The 13,128-nt window shown below is 47.2% G+C and overlaps 1 protein-coding gene and 1 long non-coding RNA gene across 2 annotated transcripts; one reads left to right on the top strand and one right to left on the bottom strand.

Moving 5' to 3' along the window:
• Positions 1 to 311: 311 nt before the first annotated feature.
• Positions 312 to 5,226, top strand: ITPRIPL2 (ITPRIP like 2). The gene has a single exon (XM_083711627.1). It carries the CDS (start codon positions 430 to 432, stop codon positions 1,939 to 1,941), a length of 1,512 nt encoding a protein of 503 aa, XP_083567753.1. The 5' UTR covers positions 312 to 429; the 3' UTR covers positions 1,942 to 5,226.
• A 110-nt stretch (positions 5,227 to 5,336) lies between these two features.
• On the bottom strand, positions 5,337 to 8,680 carry LOC310831356. The gene is made up of 2 exons (XR_014557799.1): positions 7,385 to 8,680; positions 5,337 to 7,337 (listed from the first exon to the last, which is right to left on the bottom strand). It is a non-coding gene; the product is annotated as an uncharacterized lncRNA (long non-coding RNA).
• Positions 8,681 to 13,128: the final 4,448 nt, after the last annotated feature.

Below are 13,128 nucleotides of genomic sequence, written 5' to 3'. Positions count from 1 at the left end.
GAGAGGGAAACGCGGGGAACCCGAGATCTGATTCCAGGAACGGGGAAGCTCAGCTTCCAAAGTATTTCTTAGCCCATTTCAGAGGCGGCTGGATCCCAGCGCACCAGCAGATCGGAGATCTACCGCGCCGGGGGAGGAGGAAGAGGCCGCCCAAGACAGAGTGTTGTGACTGTTGCCCGGAGGAAGGAGGCGGGGGTATCGGCTGCTGCGCCCGGGGCCCTGCATCGCGCGTCCCGGTGGACGGGAAAGGATCGCTGGGTAACGAATGACCTGCTCCCGATCCGCTACAATGGCCTGAAGAGATTTCACTTAAAAACAGAGAACCGTGGCGCTCTCTTGACTACCAGCACCGCTTGAGTGCCATGCCCTCTGTGCGCGCTCAGAGGCACTCTTTGCGCCGCAGGCTTCCCGACTGAGCAACGAGGCGCCATGACCGCCTACAGACTCAACTTGCGCGTCTTCTGGCCGCTGGTGACGTGCGGCTGCACCGCGATCCTGTACGTCTTGCAAGCGCTGAGCAGCAGCCAAGCCGGCGCGGGCGCGGCCCTCGAGGACTCGGGCTTGGGCGCTCCGCTGCTGAAAGCCTCGCTGCTCCTCTTGCTCCTCCTGGCCTGCTGGGCGCTGCGCTATCGCGCCCGGCTGCCCGGCCGCGCCCAGAGACCCGCCGGCCTGGCGGAGAGCCCCGAGGGTGCCTGGAGTGAACTTCGACGGCGGCGGCAGCAGCGCCGGCGCGACTTGCTGGAGGAGTTTTACGAGCAGCAATTGCGGCTCTCGCCCCACGTGCTGGGCCACAGCAAGGCGCACGTCAGCCTGGTGGTGGGCGAGCTGGTGCGCGCCGGCAAGGCCCCGGACCGGCTGGCGTCGCGCGGGGACTTCGTGCAAGTGGGCAGCGCCTACGAGCAGCACAAAGTGCGCAGCCCGGACTGCTTCGACGTGCTGGTGCCTCTGCGGTTGCCGCCCCGCCTGGAGCTGCGGGTGCAGCCCCGTCGGGGGGCCGAGGCGGGCCTGCTGGGAGCCTTCGTGTGCGCCCTGCAAGTGGCGGCCGGTTGCGCGCACGACGAGGCGGGCGGCGGCCCCTCTCCGCGCGTGGCCGGGGCGCTGAGCGAGGCGCTGTGCGTGGAGCTGCTGTCGGCGCAGGGCGGCGGGCGCCACCTGTCGTCTGCGCTGGTGCTGCGCTGGTTCCAGGGCCACGTGCAGCGGTGCCTGGGGGCCGTGCGCTCCCGCCTCCAGGAGCGCTGCCGGGTCAGCTTGGCCGTCGGGCCCGGCCGCCCGCTCACCTTGCATATCGCGCCTCGCTCCGACTACGTCTGTTGCCACCTTTCCATGGCTGTGCGCCTCACGCCGGCCATCCCGTTCGGCGAGGCGCTCTACCTCACCCCTTTGCCGTCGGCCCAGCCGCCCGCTCCTGGGAAGCTGGGAGCCTTCTGGACGCTCAACGTCTCCAAACCGGAGCAGAAGCTGCTGGGTTTCTTCAAGGAGCAAGCTCCTGCTGACTCCTGCCACCTCAAGTGCCTGCAGATCCTCAAGGGGCTGAGGGACCTGGGGGGACGCTCTTTGGAGCAGCCTCTGGGCGCTCAGTGGAACCAGATCCTTTCCTCCTACGTCCTCAAGACGGCACTTCTGTGGCTCCTCTTGCGGGGTCCCTTGCAAGCTTGGGAGGACCAGTTCCTGGTGGAGAGGCTGGAGAACCTCTTCCTGTTCCTCGTGGAAAGCCTGCAGAGGCGTGAGTTGTTGCACCTCTTCTTGGGGAACCCCAAGCTCCCCGAAGCCCTGAGCCTGCCCAAAATCCTCAAGGAAGCTGCTCCGGTCAACCTGTTGGCCGACTTTGATGGCCCTACCTTGGACAAGGTGGCCGGCCAACTCTTAAACACTTGGAAGCAGGCACCCAAGATGATCAAGATGTACAGTGGCCACAGATACAGAAGAAAACATCCTGCCTGAGAACAGAGCAGAGGACTCTCAGTTTAAGGGAGCACCATTTGGGCTGTGCGTGCCTTTCCTCAATCTGCGGCCTTCATAATATTAATTGCAGAGTTGGAAGGGGTTGTAGAGGTCCTCTAGCGGCTAGCCCAACCCCTGCTCAAAGCAGGATTTGAAGTGTGAGAATAAGCATCTACAGAGAGATCACCACCAGCCTTCTGCCTAAACATCAGCAAAGAAGAGACTCACTATCTCCCTAATGGCCCAGCAGCTCTTACCATTAGGATGTCCTAAAGCTTAGCTGAAATCTGCCATTTCCATCCTTTAGGTTCTAGTTGTGCCTTCTGAAGCTTCAGAGAACAAGTTTTCTGTGTCTTCTTAGTGAGTGCCATTCAGATATATGAAGACCATTATCCTGTCTCCCGTTATTCTCTTCTCCTGCTGTTAGGGCTTGTTTTCAGACTTGTAACTATCCTCTGAACCAGAGCCTCCATGTGTTGCTGAACTACAACTCCCATTATCCCTGGCCTATTGGCCATGCTTGCTGAAGCTGATGGGAGTTGTAGTTCAGCAACAACCAGAGCACCAGAAGTCCCCCCACACCTGTGTTGCCTTAAATGCATGATCACACTTAACATATCTATTAAACCTCTTCACACCTTTGAATGATGGTTTCTTGGAATCACAGGTGAGAAGAGCCCATTTGGGATGAGATACTGCTTATCTGTTTCCCATGAGCTTCTTGTTGGCCACAGTGAAAGTAGGATGCTGAAGTAGATCGATCATCAGGGCTCTTCTTATGTATGAACAGGAATCTGCTACTGACATCAACAGCAGCCTCTGTTCCATATTCAGTAACAACTTTTGGGGAAGAGAGTTTTGTCAGAACTTATGAAGTCCCTCTCCCTTACAGTTCTGATCCTCTCCAGTTGCTACATGTTTACTGTAATTTTGCATTTGATGTAATGTGTAGTTTGGCCCATAGGTACTTTCATTTGGAATGTGGTTAAGCCACCACAATGGGTCTGTCCTACTCTCATGTTTTCACATGGTTTTTGCTGTCTTCTGAAAGCACCACTTACCAGATGCAGAGCATAACAGAGCACATGGTCTCCGGATTGTGCTTACCTCTGATATCTTAATGCATGCCGGTGCATTTGGGAGCAAACGGTCTACAGTGACAACATAGAATATGGGTGCTGTTTTAAAAAACAACATCAAAAACAAGTGCAAAAGTTCCCCTTAAATACACAGGTCCGCACTACTGCTGGGTTATTTTATGGGCTTCAAATTAAATAGAATAGTTATGATATTGCTAATCAAGTAGTGGGACAATTTTGGGGAAATACTGTGCCTTGCACCCTGAGAGTAAACACAGGTTTGTCTCCAACGGAGTTCTGCTCAGGGAATTGAAAGGAGTGGACCTACAAATTTGGCATTCTCATTCACTTCAATTGTTGTGCTCATAATATGACTGAAGTTTGATGTAACTCTGATTTTGGAGGGAAGTGAGTCTGGTCCATTTCCTCTGGATGTATCAAGGTGCAGAATTTCACCCTAATAACCACTTGCAAGCCTTCTTCACCCAATAATTACAAGCTGTTGTGAGGTGGGTTCACCTTTTGGACATTTGTACCAGCAAGTTGGAATATATGTTGTGCTTGAAGAGGGAACCCGTGTGTGGAAGTATCCTGCAGCAGCTCCTCTGGGCAGCTTCCCTTTCAGGCCGGTATGGGGAACCTGTGCCCCCCGAGAGATCACTGAACTACAACTCCTATCAGCCTCAGCCAGCATGCCCATTGGTCAGGGAGGATGGGCATGTTCCTGGAGTCCAGGAACAACTAGAAAACCACAGGTTGTTTATCCCTGCTCTAAGGCATTACTGTGGAAGAATTTGGCTGTGTGTGCACTATATCTTGGAATCATGTGTCCTCAAAGAAGTCTGGGCTCTGTTAAGGGTTTGTTAAGCGTTGCTGCGAATTGTAACTGTGTGAAGTGCTCATAATTCTTTTGAAGGGAGTGCATGTGCTTCAAATGTGCTTCAAAAGCTGATACACAGCCGACAAAGCCAGAATTGTGTATGATATCCAGAACTGCTCTTGGCCTTGACTCGGAATGTGCTTATAGCTACAAGAGCCCTTTATCTCTAGTGTGGGTGAGGATTTTTACATGCCACTGCGCTCAAACTATTTGAAGTGATGTGGTATGCAAACTCACAGTCTGCACTTATCTGAACGGCTCATGTGACCCACGATCACATTTCCCCCCTGCCCAGTTAGAAACAAAATTGGGTGTCCTCTGTCGTGTGATTTGGCATTGAGCCTGAGGACCTGAACAATTTTCCTAACGTCTCACATAATGTGGGTCAATCATGAACACCAAAGATGGGATGCCGTGCTGGATAGTGATGGTCAGGGAGATGTTGGTGATGGGATGTGAAATGGTGACATTTTCCCAAGAGGGCATGAGAGATCTAGCTGTGATCCAAAGAGAAGTCTCATTTTGGGGACTTAAATACAAATATGCGTTCAGAGACCAAAAATATTAGCACTTTATTTTCATAAAGGCCTCTTATTTTTATTCTTGCAGTGTGTATAGGCTGTGTTAAACATTTTTTCTCTGAAGTACCTGAGCAATACTGAGCAAAGAACTGGGAAAAATAAACAAGTACCCAGATTTTCAATAAGCTGCCTTTAAAAAGGCAGATCCAGAACACTTACGGTACCTTAAGAGGTGCTGTCAAACCTAAATCAGTACTTTGCTTTAACCAGCAGCCTTTTTGAAAGCTACTCTCCGGTGTGTGATTTAGAAGAATCCAGCTCAGGGGTGGCTGTATAAACCCTCTTGTTGCTTCTGACAACAAAATTTGTCTGTTGACTGTTCCAGTGAATCGCTTGGTGCTGGGCCAGGCTAAAGTCTTCCGAGATTAAAATCAACAGGAGCGCAGCTTTTAACCCCTTAGTGCACAAAAGCACAGCATACCAAAGACTTGAGGACCTCGTGCTACGCTCTCCTGTGCATGGCTCTTGAGAAGCAAGTCCCACTTAGTACGATTTCCTCCTGAGCAAATGAATGTACATAGGATCGGGGCCATTGTGGGCGGCGGGAGGAGGCCCTTCCGCTCGGAACTGCTTGCAGTGCTTAGCCACAAAAAGGAAATGAAACTGAAGGGGGTCTCTGTAAGGGCTCTGGCATCTGCCTGAAGGTGCTGACCCCAGCTGCTTCACATGGAACATTGTCCACATAAATATAGGTACAGGGATATTGACATGGTAGCAAATAATGTCATCAATCATAGCTGGTTTACAGGTAACATTTTATTTTATTTTATTTTGGAGGTGTAAACACTTTGCATGCACTATTTGCTAATAATTAGTTTCCTTAGGCTTTTTGGCATTTGGGGGAGCCTTTTCTAGACGGAGGGCCACATTCCTTTGTGGGCAACCTTCTGGGGGCCGCATGCCAATGGTGTGCAGAACCAAAGGCCCAAAATGGGCAAAGTGATGAATGAGGCTTTGTTATAATAGGCTGCATTCCAGCCAAGCGAACAACCTCTGTTTCTACACACACACACCTCTCTCAAGCCTTCTATGCAAACAAGAGGTATTATTAGAGTTCAAGGATGCACACTGAGAAGCATGTAGATCTGGGCTGGTGAGATATGCTGTCTGGGGGACAGTGCATGGGTTCTGGAGTGTCATATAGAATGGCCTGGAGGATCACATGTGAGGTTCTGAGGTTCCATACTCCTGATGTCTCATGAGCCTTTGCATGGAATGGAAGGTTTCAACAGCAAGAATGCTGCCATCGTTAACAGGGAAGTGCGGTTGGCTTTGGAAATGAAGGGAGATGGGAAGGAAATGTGTTGGAAGACGTAGTTGGAGCAGTAGCCAGGAAAATTGAAATCAAATGTTTGTGGAGGTTGGAGAAGGGACTGGGAAGGAGGTATAAATGAAAGCATTGCGAGGGGGTAGGCGGTTTGAGCACGTGGCAAATTAGTTCCTAAGTCATTAACAATATTCAGTTGGCTAATACCAGGGTCAGGACCTCCTTACTGGGACTTTCTTAATGGGAAGGCCTTCCTGCTCTGAGTCAAGTGTTGTGGCAGGAAAGCCCTGATGGTAGAACACGAGACTCTTAATCTCAGGGTTGTGGGTTCAAGCCCCACGTTAGACCAAAAATAATAATAATCCTGCATTGCAGGGGCTTGGACTAGATGACCTCGTGGTCCCTTACAATGCTGATTCTGTGATATTCTTGGCACTTTATAATTGAATTTTGTTGTTGGGGCAGAGACGGTTGTTTTGTTTTGCTGGTGTAAGCAAATGGCTTTGCTCCATCATGTCCAACTTGGGTGTATATGAGGATGTAATGCTCACTTAAGGTGGGGTGGGGAGCCTCAGGCCTAGGGAGGTAAATGCTCCCCCCCCCCCAGGCCTCTCTGTCTGGCCTTGGGTCTCACTCTGCTCCCCAGCCACACGCCTCAAGGAACCTTGCTTTACACTCTTCTTGAGTGATTTGGAATTTGTCCTTCAACTCTGATTCTGCCTCTCAGTTGTGTTGGCTTGGTGAGCTGTGGTTCCTGCATTTCAGAGGGTTGGACTAGATGACCATTGGGTCCCTTCCAACCCGATGGTTCTGTAATTCTGTGGATGAAGGATAGAGAGGTGTGTGCATAGAAACTGGCCTGTGGCGCATAGGTGAAACTTGTTTTCATTGCCCCACCCACTTTCACCTCTGGCCCCACCCATCACTTGCATGTGGCCCCTGGAAGGCCGCCCAGAAGGATATGCGGCCCCTGGGCTGAAAAAGCTTGGACTAAAGTAAAGAAGGGTTCCAGGAAACCAGTGCCCAGGCGGAGGGAGCCTGAATGTGAATACTTGGATTTAATTATCCGAAGGAGATGCTTGTTATGGTGGACCAGAGTGATCATTTTCAGATGTGCTTGACCACACACCAAAACGTGTGTGTGTGTGTACGTGCGTACCTTGCACACATTCATTTTCCCGCTGTTGTTTTTGCATGCCTTACTCTCCAGCCGTTCAGTGTGAGTCATCTCTCCATCTCTGCAGAAATTCATCATTAGGAGTTGTTATGGGTGGGTTGAGAAAGCTGCAGGATGGAGGGCTTGTTTGTCAAATAGTCTCGTAGTCTAATGAGAGACTAAATTGAAGAGCCAGGCAAAGAAGCACATCATTTTGGACACTGCTGTGTGGCTTCTTCTTTTTTTACCCCTCCACATCATATATTGGAAGCACTAGAATCTAAGCCCAGGCTCTTGTTTCTCAACCATAGAGGGATACAAATGCATTTACCTGTACACACTTAACCTGGGAGTAAGCCCCACTGAACACGGCAGGACATCAGAGTGAAACATACATAGAATTTCATTATAAGATAGTCTTGCAAAGCAGTCACTTCCTTAGTCTCCTGTGGTGAGCAGTGATTGTCTCCAGGTGACCACATATGTAAACATTTACAAAGGTTAGTTACCCAGTCCACTTTGTGCCACAGATGATTAACATAGGCACTAGTAACTTTTGCATACTGATTTCCAAAACTGATTTCATATTTGCAGTATTATAAGTACCGTACATCTTGCAGGCATGGCTGGTGTTGGTTATAATATTCTCATTCATAGACTCACTCAGTCTGGACTTTGGAAGTGTTCCTATACCTCTAGAGTTGTGTAGAAGTAACAATCTGGCTCTAGTGACTTTTCCCAAAATCATAATCTTTGGTAAGCAACTCCAAAGGTGGGAGACATGGAGCTGATACCTCTCCCCATTCACGTAGTGAAATAGTTGAAATGAGAACTTACTTTAAGCCCCCCCCCCCCCGAAGAAACCATTCCTCTTTCAGGTTTTGCATCTTGTTGCAAAATAATGCGAACAAAACCTTAACTTTACAACTGACAATTGTGGTACGATAATGGCTATTAGTTATCTGTCAGACCAAGTGTGTTTTGATGCTTATTGGAAGATGCAAAAGCACAGTGTTATTTAATTGTTTAAAATTTGGAGGAGCGAAAAGTGGTGTTAAGATGTTAATTAAGTTTTTTAATGTCATGATTTTTTCTTGTTTATGAAGTTGCTAATAATAATAATAATAATAATAATAATAATAATCTGGTCGTATTTGAATCTTGCCATTAACAATAAACAGCTGTTTGAAGCCTCCTGGGCTTGATTCTTTGCTTGCCAAAAGATGACTTGCACACAATGGTGAACGTGCTCCAACAAGAAGTTTTATCAGAGAGGGCCGTTGAACAGGAGTGGCATGAAAGTCTAATCACTTAGACAAGAATGTTTCTGCAGGAGAAGCACACAGCAGATCGTGCCTCTCTGCTTTTTCTTATTCTCCGTTCAAAACAGTTTCCCACCAGTTCTGACACCAACTTTGGCTGTCAGAGGTAGGTGTGTTGCCAGGCACCTAAGGGAATCTGGACAGAGGGCCATGACACCTTTGCATAAATATATCAAGTGTTCCCTAGACTGGTTTCCAAGTAAGAAAGGAGGCAGGTAGTTGGCTGAGAGTAGACAGCTTGGTACAGTGCCCAACTTTCCCTAACAGACCAGCCTCCACTGGGATAGGGATCTGCTAGCAACTCTCAGCACCCTGAACTACAGTTCCCAAGATTCTTTGGGGAAATTCATTTGGCCAGAGATAAAGTAGAGCTATTGAGTTAATGAGTCTTGGGTCTGAAGTCAACGTAAAAATGCTTTTTATTTCCATAGTTCCAAATATTAAAAGGTGTGTGTGTGTGTGTGTGTGTGTGTGTGTGTGTGGATTCCTTATGCATGTAATAATGGTAATCAAAGCACCTTCATTTTGTTCTCATATATTTATATAAAAACAATCCCCCCCCCTTGATGCATCTATTTTATCAAAAGCTTAGAGTGACTGGCATATTGTTTGTTATGACTAATTGTCTCGACAAGAATAAATTGGACTGGATATTTTTGTTAGAGCCAAAGACATTCCCTCAACAGTTACCAGATGGAAACACAACACAACATATAAATGGGCTGGTACGAGGATGTCACCAGCTTCAATCAACACAGCATTTTTGGCAACAAGGGCTTGCCTTTTTTATTTTTATCAGTGACAATTGGATGACGGGGCGGGAAGGAGGGAGGCAACTTGGGGTTTTATATAATTTATTTAACTATGCACTGTAATATAACCACCTTTCTGTCAAGGCAGTTTACAATTTAAAATGTTAGAACAAACAAACGCTGTAAAATATTCTCAGGCCAATATCAGAAGTTGGCCTGGACTCTCTCCCTTCTGCCTTTCCTCAAGGCAGGCTGGCCTGAGTAGCCCAAACCAATTCTATGATCCTAAGCCCCAACAAGCATGGCCAATGGCAAGGGATGATGGGAGTTGTAGTCCAGTTCCCCATATCAGAAATAAGCAATATTAACTGAGGGCATTGCTATCAGAGGTGCCAACTTGAATAAAATAATGGTTGAGGGGGCAGGTAAGCCGCACCCTGCATAATTGATCACGTGACATGATACACACCCACCATCTGAGTGGCAATGCCCATCAACTTTGAGGGGGCCTGACCTTCTCAACTATTTTATTGGGGCAGCGGCGAAGGGACCTCAGCCCTTAGGAATTGGCTTCTATGATTGCCATGTGAGTTTCTATTGGGCTGATAGTTTCTATTCTAACATATAGGTGTGCTTTGGATGTCCATTCTTTATTATTTTAAAAACTAACTTTAGTTACTGTTTTCACACTGTTCTCAAAACTATTTTTGGCTGTGGTATGTTTGCCAATCCCCTTGAGATGCTTGTAATAGAGGATTCATAAATAAAAGACTACCATTACTACTTTCTGTCTGCCCCTTGGCTGTTTTGAATTGGCAAGCCTCTTTCCACATGGCATTATGTGCCCTCAATGGAGTCCTTCTGCTCAGTTGTAGAGGATCTTACTGGCGTGGAACCTAGAAATTCAACTTCCTGAATAAATGAAGCATTAGATCAGCTGTTATAAAGGAAATGAATCATTCCTCTGTTTATCTTGAGATAGTTGTCTAGCCACTGCCTAATGCATCTTGGTTTTGTTTTTTGTTTTGTTTTTTAAAGTTGATTTCATTCCAATTCTGGAAACACACACACACTATAATCCATCCAATAATTTGTGTTTAACAACATCTGGAACACCTACTGCGCCCATTACTAGGGTTAACAGGGTTTATAGGATTCAGAGACATTTTGCTAGGCTGGTGCCGAACACGTCAAATATCCTGGGGCGTTCCTTGGAGATGACTCTCGCTGCCTGACAGATGGTCTTGTAATTCATGGCTCTTGTCAAGGAGCCAATCTCACATATTAATCACTCAAAGACATTCTTGCATCCATCTGCAAGGAGTAAGGCAGAAAGCCCATGCCGATCTGCAATGTTAAAACACTGACGACAACAACAACAGTGCCACAAATAAAACCAATATATTATTTTAATTTGTAGCACACAGTCGGGGTGTGGAGTGGGGAGGCAAGGTTAGAATGCAGGCTTGATATACACCAGTTTAAAAGAATTGAAAACAATACTTATTTTATTGACATTTCATTTCTAGCAATGAAGGAAGGAAAAAGATAAAGAGAAACCAAAGTTACAAAAGAATAACTTCCAATTTTCCATCTGCCGGTTACATAAAAAAGAAAATATGGTTATTTAAAACCTTCAGTCCATTATCAGAGTTGAGGGACATATTCCAGCCAGGCCAAAATATGGAAGGAGAGTGAAAAGCGGAGTCAGTAAGAGGTGTGGCTGGAAAGCGGTTGTGTAGCTGTGTGTCTTGAGGAGAGAAAGGCCTTGAAGGTTGCATTTGTCCCCTGGGCCTTTCATGATGGCTTTGAAACCGTAACTCGGTTTTACCTCAGAAGCTGCTTCAGTGTCTTACTGTCCTAAGATGATTTGGTTTCTTTGTGGAACTTGTGACATGTTTCTGATTCAGTCCAAGGGAAAGGTTTGGGCACTCACATGATGCTTATAAGCAGCCCTGTTTGGGGAAGTTAGCAGCCCTGTTTAGGGAAGTTTTTAATGTCTGATCTTTTATCGCGTTTTTAATGTTCTGTTGAGTGGCTGGGGAAACCCAGACAGATGGGCAGGGTATTTATTATTATTATTATTCCTACAAGATATTGCTGAATCACTGAAGATCAATCCTTTTATCCAGGCTTCCTCATCCTCGGCCCTCCAGATGTTTTTATCCTACAACTCCCATGATCCCTTGCTAGCAGGACCAGTGGTCAGGGATGCTGGGAATTGTAGTCTCAAAACATCTGGAGGGCCGAGGTTGAGGAAGCCTGCTTTTATCTGTGCACAAGATGGGTTACATTTTGGGATATTTGCCATGAGGCAGTGATCTGCCTGTGGTTGATGCTCCACATATTTATATTATCAAACGAGTGCCGGATTTTCAGTGTGAGTCATGAATTGTTTGAACTTGTCTCCACTGAGAGAACAGTTAAGAGCACAGTAAGTGGGGAATGGCAATACGAAAAAGAGACGAATCGCTGTGATTTATGAAAGGGAATGCAGGGAAGTGGCCACCTGTGGTTTGGAAACCGTATTTAAGATACTTTTTACTGTGCTGCTGAAAGAAAAGAGGATTAAACAAAAACACACACAGGCACCTCCAATTAGGATGTGGCGGATGGCCTGATAACGAGCAAGATCCATCTCGGAAGTTGGACCAATGCTGAGGCAGCTTCTGAGGTAAAACTGGGTCGTGGTTTAAAACACATCATTAAAAGGACATAGGAAGGGGACAGAATGCAGCCATCTTGTTATTTGCTTTATTAATGTGCAGAATTCAAAAAGCAGAAAAGAAAATTAGCAGGAGGATAGTATGGTACAAGAACAAGAGCAAGGAACCTCAAGTCAAGGGCTGGATGCGGCCTTCTAGTCCTCTCTCTCTGGCTCTTGGGTCTCTCTCCAGGCCAATCCCCTCACTAGTTCCATTGGGCATGCCAAGTGTTTTTGCCTGGCTGGAATATGTCCATGTACTCTGATCATGATTCTTGCATGTCTCAATGGAGGGTAGAGAATGTGCATGCGTTAGAAATCATGTGGAGACAGATGGTGTTCATGTATTCATCCCATGTCCAGAATGGAAACTAATCCAGGAATACGATCAGTATTGTCTATTGTTGCTTTTTTCAGCCCACAAACAATACATGTTTGATTATGTTTCCTCCCTGTCCACTGCCATTTTGTTTTCTTTCCATTGGTCAGAATGGGGTAGAATAACATAATGGTAATGTGATTAATTTCATAAAATTATGCCACAAGATAAATAAGCGTTGTTCTTGTTGTTAACAGCACTGCATGCAGCAGAATGGAAACAGCACTGCATGCAGCAAACATAAGTTGGAAAGAAAACAGATGCCTTCTTACATCTGTAATTCTGCATTAGACCAATGGTCCATCAATGTCATGTCATAGCCAGGGCATTCTTCATCAGAGGAGGACCTGGAGACCCCAGCCTTACACCAAGCCCTGGATCAGGATTCATATGCGGGTGAGGAGTCGGGATTCTGCGGCGATGCCATGGAGGAGTGATCTGCACCCAGAGTGACAGTGAGGCCAAACAGGTCCCAAGCCCAAGGGAAAGGCAGATGGAAACCCAGAGACGCACCTGACCACAAGCAAGGACTATTTGGGATTAAAGGGGTCATGGGAAGTGAAACGCTCCTCTCAAGGAGACCTTTGGAGGAAAAGGAGTTGATAGGGGTCAGCTGAGGCTGGAATATGGTTCCAGCAGCTCCAGCTCAAAACCCCCAGTGCTGGGGATAAAGAGCTGCTGGAACAATGTGGTGTAATGGTTAGTGTGTTAGACTGTGTCCTGGGAGACCAGGGTTAAAATCCCCGCTCAGCCATGAAGCTCTGGGTGACTGTGGGCCAGTCGCCATCTCTTAGCCTAATCTATCTCACAGGGTTGTTTTGAGGATGAAATGGGGAGGAGGCGGACCATGTACACCACCTTGAGCTCCCTGGAAGAAAAAGTAGTATATAAATGTAATAATAATAATAATAATAATAATAATACAGTAATAATAATATATGAGTGGTGCTTGGGTGGTGTTAAGGCCCGGCCCAACCATGAGGCAAAATGAAGCAGCCACCTGAGGTGGAAAGATCTTGCCAGCAACAGGGCAGGGTGGGGCAGCACTCCCCATTTTGCCTCAGATG

The sequence above is a fragment of the Podarcis gaigeae genome, assembly GCF_964106915.1.
Source record: "Podarcis gaigeae genome assembly, chromosome: 14".
Classification (NCBI taxonomy): domain Eukaryota; kingdom Metazoa; phylum Chordata; class Lepidosauria; order Squamata; family Lacertidae; genus Podarcis; species Podarcis gaigeae.
The sequence above is the reverse complement of the archived record's forward strand: the minus strand, read 5'-3'. Positions and strand labels throughout refer to the sequence as shown.